General features: G+C 37.3%; 1 gene segment (V, D, J or C); it reads left to right on the top strand.

Annotated features, from left to right (window-relative positions):
* The first annotated feature begins 8132 nt into the window (after positions 1 to 8132).
* LOC126495064 (Ig heavy chain V region 3-like) lies at positions 8133 to 8626 on the top strand. The segment is given in 2 exon segments: positions 8133 to 8208; positions 8298 to 8626. Coding segments are annotated over 2 exon segments (375 nt in total).
* The last annotated feature ends 5662 nt before the right edge of the window (positions 8627 to 14288 follow it).

Below are 14288 nucleotides of genomic sequence, written 5' to 3'. Positions count from 1 at the left end.
AAAAAAAAAAAAAAAAAAACAATGACTTCGCGAATTTTGCATGCAAATGGATGGAAATAGAAAACAATATCCTTAGTGAGTTATCCCAGACCCAAAAAGATGTACATGGGATGCATTCACTCATAATTGATTTCTAGCCATAAATAAAGGACATTGAGCATATAATTTGTGATCCTAGAGATGCTAAATAAGAAGGTGAACCCAAAGGAAAACATATAGTCACCCACCTGGATATGGGAAGTAGACAAGATTGCCGGGCAAGAACTGGGAACTCAGTGTGAGGTGGCCCTGGGGCCAAGGGGAAATGGGGTGAGAAACGTGAGAAGGGGAGATTGGGGGGAGCTTGGGGGAATGGGATGGTTGGGATAAAGGAAGGGTGGACACAGGAGCAGAGAAATATATAGCCTAATTAAGGGAGCCATCTTAGGGTTGGCAAGAGACTTGACTCTTAGAGGGGCTCGCAGGTGTCCAGGGAGATGTCCCCAGCTAGTACCTTGAGCAACTGATCAGAGGGAATCTGAAATGACCCTATCCTATAGCTATATTGATGAATATCTTACATATCACCTTAGAACCTTCATCTGGCAATGGATCAAGATAGAGACAGAGACCCAAATTGGAGCACCGGACTAAGCTTTTAAGTCCCAAATGAGGAGCAGAAGGAGGGAGAACATGAGCAAGGAAGTCAGGTCCACGAGGGGTGCACCCACCCGCTGTGACAGTGGATCTGATCTATTAGGAGCTCATCAAGGCCAGCGGGACTGGGACTGAATAAGCATGGGATGAAACCGGACTCCCTGAACGTGGCGGACAATGAAGGCTGACAAGGAGCCAAGGACAATGGCACTAGGTTTCAATCCTAATATATGAACTGGATTTGTGGGAGCCTAACTTGTTTGGATGCTCACCTTCCTGGTCCTGGATATAAGTGGTAGGACCTTGGTCTTCCCGCAGGGCAGGGAACCTGGGCTGCTCATCATTCTCGAGAGGAAGGTGGAATGGAGTGGGGAGGAGGGGGAGAGGGGTAGGGGAGTGCAGGGAGGGGGAGATGTGTGGGAGGAGCGGGAGGGAAATGGGAAACGGGGAGTAGCCTCTAATTTTTGAAAAAAACAAATTAATTAAATAAAAATAAAAAAATAAAATGGGTTAATGAAGAAGCTGTGCTTAACTGTTATTTTGCATCTAGAATTTCTTCATAAGCTCTTTCTGTTTGTATGTGGATGTAGTTGCCCCACATTGCGCACAATTTTGTAGATTTGGAGTCTGCTCTTTGGTTTTAGGGCCACTTGGCTCCAAATAACCGTACAGAAAATATAATAATTACAACTATAATTAATTTCAGCCAAAGACTCAAGTGTATTTATAGCTCTTGCTTTAACTTGACATAACACATTTCTATTATTCTGTGTATTGCCATGAGACTACGACTTACCAAGTAAGGTTCTGGCTGTCATCATTCTCCTTTGTCAGGTATGTGACATCTCCCTCACTCTGTCGACTCTCTCTCTCTCTCTCTCTGTCTCTCTCTCTCTCTCTCTCTCTCTCTCTCTCTATATATATATATATATATATATATATATATATATATATGCTGAAGCACTTTTTTTTATTAAGCAATGGTGATAAAACTTAATCATAGCATTCAAAGAGGAACCGCACATCATCAAACAATGTCCTTCTGTGTATGTGTTGTTTTGTTGGTTTATGGTAAAGCTATTTCAGCCTATAGAATGGCAGAATAATGCAAGGTAGAAAATCCAAACAGAGATATAAGGATAGAGTAGGCAAATCAGGGAGATGCCATGTATCTACTAGAAGAAAGAGGTGCCAGACCATTACCAGTAAACCACAGCCTCATGGTGATATGCAGAATAATAGAAATTCGTTAATTTAAGATATAAGTGTTAGTTAATAAGAAGCCTGAAATGATAGGTCAAACAGTGTTGTAATTAATATAGTTTCTGTGTTATTCGTCAGGTATGGCCAGTTGGAAATGAATGTGCAGTAAGGGAATGAACATGCTGCTACCAGTTACAAATGTTATCCAAATGTTTGAAAATGTACATCCACATAAAGTCCAAGAAAGCTTAAAAAGGGAGATTCTAGACCCACACAATCAGTAGGCAAGTGGAATTTCTTGGTAGCTGCATTATTTTTAGAAAGTCTCTGTTTGCTGGCAACAAGCAGAGGCCGGGCTCTTTTGTGAGGTCCAGTTATGGATTCCTTAAATGGGGTTTCTGTGCAGAGGGCTACAACTAGCTTAATGGCAACAAAGACCAACTGTGTTGCTGGAGCTGGTGCAGTATGCATGGCCCCTGGTGCTGGCCGTGAACATTCCCTCACCATGTTGGACTGGGCAAAACAAACATTTAGGGCCATGGATTTGATCCTAGCCATGACCACTTAGCATTTTAAAAAAAGGTGCTTCTCATCAGAAAATGATTACAGATGCACAATAAAGAAAGATTCAATCTGTAATAAATCTCTGAGAAGGTCACAGTGTGCGTTAACATTAACAAATGTTCATAGGAGCCCGGCGATGGTGGCGCACGCCTTTAATCCCAGCACTCGGGAGGCAGAGGCAGGCGGATCTCTGTGAGTTCGAGACCAGCCTGGTCTACAGAGCTAGTTCCAGGACAGGCTCCAAAGCCACAGAGAAACCCTGTCTCGAAAAAAGACAAAAAACAAAACAAAACAAACAAAAAACAAAAACAAAAACAAAACAAACAAACAAAAAAAACAAAAACAAAACAAACAAACAAAAAAACAAATGTACATAGGTTTGAGATAGAAGAAAAAGTATAGTCAGCTATAAAAAGAAATAAGTTTAAAAAATAAAACAAATTCTTTAAAGAGCCAGTAAGATTAATATAAAAAGTACCAAGACAGTCATAGATTAAAGGAGTAATGAAAAAATAAACCGTGTAAAGAAGGAATATACACAAAGAGTCTGAATTATGAATATTATTGTGTTTTCTTTGAATTTTTTGACTTCAGAGAGATATTTGTTTCGGGGGGCTGCTAAGTTAAACCAACATAAATGTCTCTTAACTTCAAAATTTGTATCTAAGAAAATGTTGTTATAGAAACTTGCTACTTTGTTTTCACAGATGATAACCTATGGATTCCTTTTAGGCTAACATGATTTGATGGACTAAGACCCCTTGAAAATTCTGTATGAACCATAAAAATACTTTGCCCAGCAAATGTCAGGAAGCAGTTTGGAGAAAACTATGACTAAATTGCCAAAGTTATTATTTATAAATGTTTGTTTTCCTTTCAGTGGGGTTAAGGATAAATCACTAATCATTAGAGTCAATCTCTTTTTGTAAAAGGGTATATGATATAGAAATAAATAATTTACATTGATATGGATCTTGGTCTACTGATTAAACGTAAGTCAATTTTGTTAAACTGTGTATATGTATTTCTGCTCTTGTAATGTTTTGTGTTTGTGCAGCTCATTTTAAAGTATGTATACTTGAAAACTACAGAGTAATAGTCATTTATAATAATCAAAGTTGCAGTCACGTTAGTTAGGTTTTCCAGATATACAGAGATATATTTCAGTTAGATAATCTACAACACTTCAAAGACCTATAGAACATGGCATTTAAATGTTTTAAGAACTTTGACTTTTCTCAACATTGAGACATGGGAATACTGGCAGCACCAATTATTTCAGAGAGGTTAATGGGCATTGAAGAAACTTGTTATGGTATTTGCTTTAATGTGACAGGGATAGCCATTTGGGCTAGAAACTTATCTTGCCTGAACTGCTTGAGGCTATGCTTTATGAACTGGGCATGCATGACCCACAGAGAAATGACTGTTAAACTTGCCTAACATTGAGAGAGTCCTTCAGAATTCTTGTTTCATGAAAGAGTCTGTCAGAAATTCTGCAGACCACAGAAGAAGCCAACTGATGTACTTTGTCATTACAAGGCAGAAAAGATCTTCAAAATTCCTGCTTCATGGAAAAGTCTACTGCATACTATGGTCCTATAGGATGAAGATGGATGGCCCAATGTTGCAAAAGAACTTTGGGTGACTGTCCAGGCAGTGAGATGTCTCTGTTAACTCTAGATCTTTGGAAGTTGCTTAAATATACTTCCTGTTTACATAGGTAATATTATATCCTTCTGGGGTCTTTCATAGAGTTGAAGAGAAATAATTATAATTAATGTTTTTCTTGGTTATGATAAAAGATAAATACAACACTTTAAATTCACAAAGAAATATTGTAACTATAATTCATGCTTGATAACTGTTTTGTATATGTAATTTCATTATATTAAAATTAATATATATCTTTAAGTCAGAAAAGAGGAGATGATGTGGGATTCCCCTCTGTGTGTTATGAATATGTTTTATTACCATTGGCTAATATAGAAACTTCTTCACTCCATAACAGGGCAGAATATAGTCAGGCTAGAAGAGATATATAGAGATAGCAGGCAGAGTCAAAGAGACATCATGTAGCTGCCAATATAGAAACCCACCAGCCAGAACCTTATCTGGTAGCCACAGCAATGTGGTAATGCATAGATGAATAGAAATGGGTTAATTCATGATATAAGAGATAGGGAGAAATATGCCTGAGTCATTGACCAAACAGTGCTATAATTAATATAGTTTCTGTGTGATTATTCAGGTCTGACTGATTGGGACACAAAAGAGCACTCCCTGCCTCCAGATGTGTGCATGCACTTTTGGAAACTCTTGCATATTTCAACAACATTGCATCAGATCAGCACATATTGCAATACACACATTTGATTATGTTAGGAGCAGATTCTCACACCATCTCTCATCAATATCAGGTTCCATAAATCTGTGAATATATATTTTATGGGATGAGAATGTCTCTGTGAACCCATTTGGATTAAAGAGACAAAGACTCTGGCATTGAGAGGGACATTGACAATCATAAAGGTATAATTTAAAACCAGTCTCAGAAATATCCAGTCAGCATCTCCTAGAAATTAGAGAGATTTCTCCCTGCAGCTGAGCTCCGTGAGCACTGAAGTTGCAGGGATATGTTGCTGCTCAAGGGAGACTGTGCAATTTTAGTGTAAGCAATGACAAATCAAAATGCAGTTGACCTCAGAACCAGAAGGGGGCACAATGGTGTCAAGAATCCATAGGAAAAACATCATGTTGTTGTGGAGGTTGACTCTGTATCCTCTGTGATATCCTACTTACTTTTCGACTGACCTGCACCTGCTGTGTTTAAAATGTGATGTTTCCATGTTCACACAGTAAAGATTCCTTATTAAATTTTTACATGTTTAAATTTTCTTATTTATTTTATTCAGTTTTCATTTGCTATTTGTATATTTTAAAATAAATTTTCATACAATATATTCTAATTACTGAGTCCCATCTTGTAACGTCTCCTAAGTCCGTCCAATATTCCCACCATCCAGCTCTTTTTTTCTGTAAGAAGCAAACACATAAGCAAAACAAAACAAAGGGAAAAAAAGATTTAAAGAGTAAGATTAAAACAATACGAAAATCACAGAAGCATACACACACACACACACACACACACACACTTACACACAGAAAGAGAGAGAGCAAAACCAAACCAAACCAAAGCAAAAATTATTAAATAGATTAGTCCTGTTCTCAGCCATGATCACAAGAACTTCTGTGTTGCAGTGGGTAAAATATAGACATTCATACCTGGTCAAGGTGCTAAGAGTGGAAGACTGAGTACTCATTCACAGATGAGTCATCTGTATCTACTTTGCACCTAAAACTCAGGGACCTTCACAAAAAAAAGGGATCAAATTTAAAAACCAGAATACGGAGTGTGTAGCCATGAAATGTCTTCAGGACCAGACATAGCTACTATACATATAAATTCTTAACAGCTATAGTTACCAGCACAAGATCTCAACAAATCAAACCAGTCAACATTACAGCATGAGAGTCTGTGAAGTAGCTGAGTGAGTAAAGACATCTACTTTTAAACATAACAGTATTTTTTGAATTACTTGTATTTATGTTGTATGAATGAGAATTGGATTTCATAAGTTGTACTCCAAGGTTCTTATATGCACTTTGGTGTATTTGTGCCTTGCCTTCACTATTGAAAACAATTTAACATTTTTTAAAAAAATACATTAAGAAATTGTCATTTCAAACTCCATGTAACCTATTACTAGGAGTCTTTGCTTGGGTCAGCTTCATAGATTACATATATTATACCAATTTTCCTGAACAGACTATCTTCTGTAAACATGCACGTTCTAAAATCCAGCCACAAATCATCGACCTACAATTGTTTTTCCTGCCCGGAGAGTGTTCTGTGACTGGAATCTAGCAGAATCATCATCATTGAGAACAGGGAGACTGCATCCAGCAACTGATGGGACCACCTGCAGTGTCTTGGAGCCAAATATTAGGTGTAGTTCATGGAATCCTGCAGAGGAGTGGGAGGAAGTTTAATAAAACCAGAGGGCCCACAAACACCAAGAGATAACCACCTACAGATTCAAATAACAGCTCATGGAGGTTCTTAGAAACCAGGGATCTTGTAGGGGTTTGACTTAGGTCCTCTGCATACCTGTAATGACTGAATAGCTTGGCATACTTTTGGGATTACTAACACTGGAAACAGAGCCTGTCTGATTCTTCAACCTACTTGCAGGACTCTTTTCTTCTTACTGGGTTGCCTCATCCAGGCTTGATGATATTTTATGTGCTTGGTCTTATTGTAACATTCATATTTTATGGATGGTCCAGGGATGCTTGTTTTTTTTTTGTTTGTTTGTTTTTGTTTTTTTTTTTTTTCTGCAGGGAGACAGAATGTTGTGCATCTGGGGGAGAGGAGAAGTATGGGTGAAACAGTGGGGTGAATTGAAACTTTGGTTGTGATATACTTTATGAGAGAATTGAAAATTTAACAAATATTGTAATATGTTGGGGAGGGACTCTTTGCAGGCCAACACCAAGCTTTGGGTTTATTGGCATTGGATGACTGATGATAAAAGTATAATCACTTTTGAGAAGGTTTCTAGAGACTCCTTCAGCACTAGGGAATGAATACCTAAATGTATATAGATAGAACTGATTCGACTCACTCTGTTATTATGAAACAAAGGAGAGACTTGTTAGAAGGTCACAGGAAAGTGAGAGGAAAATAGTTGGGGAAAGACATGATCACAGTAACTTGACTGAAAATTTCAAAGAATGAGAAAATCCTTTTGAAAATTGAAAATAATAATTTTATATACATTTAGAATTTTCATACCTGTATATTTTACACTGCATATTTCTCCCATAACTTCTACCATTCCTTTTCTTGACACTCCTGTTTTTGCTATATTCTGCTAGGCAGTTTCATTTCTAAGTTGTTAGATAATTGCATAAATAGTACTGTGTACTTATTCAATATACAAAAACTACTTAGAGTTTCATATAGTATCTATGTTTCAGAGATAATATTAATTAATACAGTTACCTTCAGTTACATAGATTTTCCTAAAGGTGATATAAGTTTCTTATTCTTTCAGATTACCTATTCCTTTTGTGTAACATATATAGCTATATTTTCTTGCTGCAATCATCTGCTGAAAAACATAAAGATTATTTACGTAAGTTATGGTTGATAATACCACTTTTCTCATCACTGTGCGAACATTTCTGAAGTATGTTCCTTTAGGTCATTTCAGCGAGTTTTTGTATAAAACCTTCTTCTATGGAAAATTCTAAAAGTATATATGTAAAAGTAGGCTGTTATATCTCAAAATTTAGCAAATTTTGAAATTTTCAATCACTACCATTATCGTCATAACCACCTTCTGTGAATTATTCTGAAAAGCTTGTCACAAAGTGGAGCAACTGCCTCAGGCCAGAAATCTATTGAGAATTTATGTCCTGATGTTACACCCACAACAGCTGAAGAACGGAGGCAATGGGATAAGATCTATTTCCTTAGATAAGATTAGGACTTAAATGTCGCCATCCTGTTGCTTTACTCAAGTGTCCCCCACCTCCTTCTCAAATTGGACTAGGTCCTTATTTAAGAAGTTTCCTGTTCTTGAATATGCAAATTACCTAGAATATTTTGGTAAATACAGGGATGTCAAAACCCCAGAACAACATATGATCAGTGTCTTCTCCACAGTCACTGCGCACAAAAGGTCCACACCATGGGATGGAGCTGTATCATTCTCTTCCTTGTGTCAGTAACTACAGGTAAAGGGTTTCCAATTCCAAACTTGAGGAGAAGACAGAGAGTGAGGTGACAATGTCTCTGACAATCTACTCTCTCTTTTTCTTCACAGGTGTCCTCTCCCAGGTACAACTACATCAGTATGGGCCTGAACTGGAGAAACCAGGATCCTCAGTGAAGTTGTCTTGCAAGGCTTCAGGTTATACTTTCACTAACAACTATATTAGCTGGGTGAAGCAGAGGCCTGGTCAGGAACTGGAGTGGATTGGATGGATTTATCCTGGAAGTGGTAATACTAACTACAATCAGAAGTTCCAGGGCAAGGCCAAACTGACTGCAGACAAATCCTCCAGCACTGCCTACATGGAGCTCAGCAGTCTGACATCTGAAGACACTGCAGTCTATTTCTGTGCAAGACACAGTGTTACAACCACATCCTGAGTGTGGCAAAAGCCCTGGATGAGCAGGAAGTTGTTCTGAGACTGAGATGACAGAGAAGATTAGCCTTAAGACATTTACAGAAACAGACATTATGAGTATTGTTTTGTCTGTTACTTTTGTAACAACTTTTCAAAATTACATATGTAAATGAAGCAATACTGATTTAGGATGTATACAACATACCGTGACAATAGCTTCATCAATGACCACAGCCATTGACATGTTTCTTCATTAAGAAAATAATGTAAAGTAAAAAATGTGATATGAAGTGTGATAAAAATACCCATCTCTGAATTCTATGAGATTAGAACATTTTGGTGGTCTATTTTAATAAACTAAAATATGAATTTGAGCAGTATGTCCAAACAATAACATCTGAGAAAACAAAACTCCTTTGGAGTTTTAAATGTTATATAAATTCACTTTTTTTTATAATTGAAAACATTTTTATTACTTGTGGTGTGGGGCGTGCCCATCTGATGGTATGGGTCAGTCAGAGGACAAGTTCAGTTGTCACTTTTCTTCTCCCATGGGATGAAATTCAAGTCCACAGGCTAGGATGACTAGAGCTTTTACTGGCCAAAGCAGCCCACTATCCTGGAGATGCTGTCATTGTCCATCTATTACTGGACACACCAGGGTTTTGACCATAACATAGGAGTGCCCAGAACATGGTTAGAATCAGTCTTCTCAGAGTGCTTATCATGACAAAGTGATGGCCTAAATCATCTGACAGTGATTTAGACAGTGTATAAGTTCAGTTTTATAGTTAACTCTGGCTATGTGGTCCAACAGAAGTTCCAGTCTCTTAGAATATAAAATATGTAACAATATGCACTGCCATATAAGTATAATTCCTCTAAGATTGTCAAGAGTATGATTAAAATATTTTTCACAAAATCATTAAATAAATGTATATAGATGTTAATTGAGGTAGGTTCTGAGATCACACATTATTCCCTGGTCCCATATTTACTTCCTTCCAAGTCTTAGAAACCCTCCCCATAGTCTCAAACATTTATAGGACATAGAACTATACTGACATCAATGAGCTGTGCTCTCTATCAATTCATTTCATATCAGTGTTCATTGCTAGATCTATATCAAACAACAGCAAAGAAAATATTGGCTTTTATGGGGATCTGCAAATCAACTGAGACTCAGCTCACCATTCATTCTTGAAACATCTATTTAATATCAGCTTAGACAATGAAAAAAAAGAGATAGTCATAATTTTTGTACAGAGTAAACCTGTCTGATGTGGGATTCCCCTATGTATGCTGTGAATATCAGTGGTTAAAAAGGAACTGTTTGGGCCTATAGCAAGCTTTAGGGGGACAGAGCTAGGTGGGGAAAACTAAATGGAATTCTGGGAGAAAGGAAATGGAGTGAGAGAGAAGCAACAGAGCTGCTGCCAGAGACATATGTGCTGAAACTCTGATGGTAAGCCACAACTAAGTGGTGATGCACTGATTAATGAAGATGGATTAAATTAAGTTGTAAGAGTTACCAAATAAAACTGTAGAGCTAATGAACCAAGAAGTGATTTAATTAATACTGTTTCTCCATGGTTATTTTGGGGCTAAGTGGCCAGGAACCAAAAAGCAGCTCTCTCTTCCTACACCTGTCAGAGAATTTTTGGTGAAGGGAAGAATCTATGTCCATAGCTAAAGCAGAAATATTCCAATTATCCTATAAATGTGCCTGAACTAGACCACAATCATATTCTGTCTCATCATATGGAAGATTGTTTACACAAATCCATGTAAATGTAGAATGACACTGAACACTAAGGCTAAGATTAATATTGTGTAACTGATTATCTGTAGAAGAACAGCTTCTTCCAAAGCACTGATATGATCCTGGAAGTGGATATATTCTAGATTTTTAGCAGTTTTTGGATAACATATTTTGAGAGGCAATTAACATGCTCTGTAGTATGAACCTGTTGTACTAAAGCAGTTCTTACAATAGTAATGAGCATAGTAATGCCCAAATTAAAGCAACTGTAAGTGGTTTAGACCTACTTAGAACCTTAGTAATTTCTTTTAGAGAATATATTAAATAGGTACTTCAGCCATATGTCCCAGGTTAAGAAATTAATTTTCCAGAATTTTGTTGAAAATAAATGAATGACAAGGTGCAATGAACTCAACTCCCTACTTCATGCTGAAATTAGTACATTGTAGTTAGGGGCCCAAAATTCCACAATGTTGGCCAAGTTCAGGAAGAGCAGGTTGTTTCTCTCATTGTTCATGCTCTGTAGGATCATCGGAGACCACATACTCGGTAACAAAGCAAACTTACACAGTTACAAAAAATATTAATAACCACCTGTGTCTTATTGGATCACCATGGGTTAAAGTTAGAATTCAACAACAATGCTACCCCTAGAAAGCCTATGAACTCATGGAAACTGGACAGTTAACTACTGAACCAAACCTGGATTAAGGAAGAAATAAAGAAAGAAATCAAAAACTTTCTTGAATTCAATGAAAATAAAGAGACAACATACTCAAACCTATGGGACACTATGAAAGTAGTGCTAAGAGGAAAGTTCATAGCACTAAGTGCCCACTTAAAGAAAACGGAGAAAGCACACATAGGAGACTTAACTGCCCACCTGAAAGCTCTAGAAAAAAAAAGAAGCAGACTCACCTAGGAGGAGTAGAAGACTGGAAATAATCAAACTGAGGGCTGAAATCAACAAAATAGAAACACAGAACACAATCCAAAGAATCATGAAACAAAAAGCTGGTTCTTGGAGAAAATCAACAAGATTGATAAACCCCTATCCAAACTAATCAAACGGTGGAGAGAGAATACACAAATTAAAAAGATCAGAAATTAAAGAAAAAACATAACCACAGACACAGAAGATATTCAGAAAATCATTAGATCTTACTACAAAACCCTATATGACACAAAATTGGAAAATGTTAAAGAAATGGACACTTTTTTAGATAAGTACCATATACCAAAATTAGACCAGGACCAGGTGAACAATCTCAATAGACCTGTTAGTCGCGACGAATTAGAAGTTGTTATAAAAAACCTCCCTACCAAAAAAAGCCCAGGTCCAGACAGTTTCAATGCAGAATCCTACCAGAACTTCCAAGAAGACCTAATCCCTATACTCCTTAAGGTATTTCCCAATATAGAAACAGAATAGTCATTGCCAAATTCCTTTTATGAAGGTACAGTTACCCTGATAACAAAACCACACAAAGACTCAACCAAGAAAGAGAATTACAGGCCAGTCTCACTCATAAACATCGATGTGAAAATCCTCAATAAAATACTGTCAAACCGAATTCAAGAACACATTAGAAAAATTATCCATTATGATCAAGTAGGCTACATTCAAGGGATGCAGGGCTGGTTCAACATAATAAAATCTATCAATGTAATCCATCATATTAATAAACTGAGAGAAAAAAAAAACATATGATCATTTTATTAGATGCTGAAAAAGCATTTGACAAAATTGAACATCCCTTAATGATAAAGGTCTTGGAGAGATTAGGGATACAAGGGTCATACCTAACTATAATAAAAGCCATTTATAGCAAGCTGACAGCTAACATCAAATTAAATGGAGAGAAACACAAAGCAATCCCACTAAAATAAGGAACACAACAATGCTGTTCACTCTCTCCATACCTTTTCAATATAGTGCTTGAAGTTCTACCAATAGCAATATGACAACATAAGGGGATCAAAGGGATTCAGATTGGAAAGGAAAAAGTTAAACTTTCATTATTTGCAGATGATAAGATGGTGTTCATGAACAACCCCAAAAACTCCAGCAAAGTACTCCTACAGCTGATAAACACCTTTATTGGTGTGGCAGGATACAAGATCAATTCCAAAATCAGTTGCCTTCCTATACACAAAGGATAAGGAAGCAGAGAGGGAAATCAGAGAAGCATCACCTTTCATGATAGCCACAAATAAAATAAAATATCTTGGGGTAATTCTAACCAAGGATGTGAAGCATCTATTTGAAAAGAACTTTAAGTCCTTGAAGAAAGAAATTGAGGAGGATACCAGAAAATGGAGGGTCTCCTTTGCTCTTGGATTGGGAGGATCAACATAGTAAAAATGGCAATTTTACCAAGGGCAATTTATAGATTCAATGCAATCCCCATTAAAATCCCATCGAAATTCTTCACAGATCTTGAGAGGACATTAATCAACTTTATATGGAAAAACAAATAACCCAGGATAGCCAAAACAATCTTATACAATAAAGGAACATCTGGAGGCATTACCATCCCTGACTTCAAACTCTGATACAGAGCTTCAGTATTGGAAACAGCTTGGTATTGGCATAAAAACAGAGAAGTCGATTAATGGAATAGAGTAGAAGACCCAGATTTTAACCCACAAACCTATGAACACCTGATTTTTGATAAAGGAGCTAAAAGTATTCAATAAAAGAAAGATAGCATCTTCAACAAATGGTTTTGGCAGAAATGGTTGTCAACCTGTAGAAGAATGAAAATAGATCCATATCTATCGCCATGCACAAAACTCAAGTCAAAATGGATTAAAGACCTCAATATCAGGCTGAACACACTGAACCTGATAGAAAAGAAAGTGGGAAGTACTCTACACCATATGGGCACAGGAGATCACTTCCTACATATATCCCCAGCAGCACGGACATTACGGACAACATTGAATAAATGGGACCTCCTGAAACTGAGAAGCTTCTGTAAAGCAAAAGACACTGTCACTAAGACAAAAAGGCAACCCACTGACTGGGAGAAGATCTTCACCAACCCTGCAACAGACAAAGTTCTGGTCTCCAAAACATATAAAGAACTCAAGAAACTAGTCCTTAAAATGCCAATTAACCCAATTAAAAAATGGGGCACTGAACTGAACAGAGAATTCTCAACAGAAGAAATTCAAATGGCCAAAAGACACTTAAGGTCATGCTCATCCTCCTGGGTGATCAGGGAAATGCAAATTAAAACAACTTTGAGATACCATCTTACACCTGTCAGAATGGCTAAAATCAAAAACACCAATGATAGCCTTTGCTGGAGAGGTTTTTGGAGGAACGGGCACACTCATCCATTGCTGGTTGGAATGCAAACTTGTGCAACCACTTTGGAAATCATTGTGGCAATTTCTCAGGAAATTCAGGATCAACCTACCCCAAGATCCAGTAATACCATTCTTGGGAATATACCCAAGAGATACCCTATCATATGACAAAAAGCATTTGTTCAGCTATGTTCATAGCAACATTATTTGTAATAGCCAGAACCTGGAAACAACCTAGATGCCCTTCAATGGAAGAATAGATGAAGAAAGTGTGGAATATATACACATTAGAGTACTACTCAGCGGTAAAAAACAATGACTTCTCGAATTTTGCATGCAAATGGATGGAAATAGAAAACACTATCCTGAGTGGAGTTCCCATTCCCAAAAATATGAACATGGGGTGTACTCACTCATAATTGGTTTCTAGCCATAAATAAAGGACATTGAGCATATAATTTGTGATCCTAGAGATGCTAAATAAGAAGGTGAACCCAAAGGAAAACATATAGTCACCCACCTGGATATGGGAAGTAGACAAGATTGCCGGGCAAGAACTGGGAACTCAGTGTGAGGTGGCCCTGGGGCCAAGGGGAAATGGGGT

This window comes from Alexandromys fortis, unplaced genomic scaffold (genome assembly GCF_014885135.2).
Source record: "Alexandromys fortis isolate MF-2015 unplaced genomic scaffold, M_Fortis_MF-2015_v1.1 scaffold_424, whole genome shotgun sequence".
In the NCBI taxonomy this organism is placed as follows: domain Eukaryota; kingdom Metazoa; phylum Chordata; class Mammalia; order Rodentia; family Cricetidae; genus Alexandromys; species Alexandromys fortis.
This window is presented reverse-complemented; position numbering and strand designations above follow the sequence as displayed.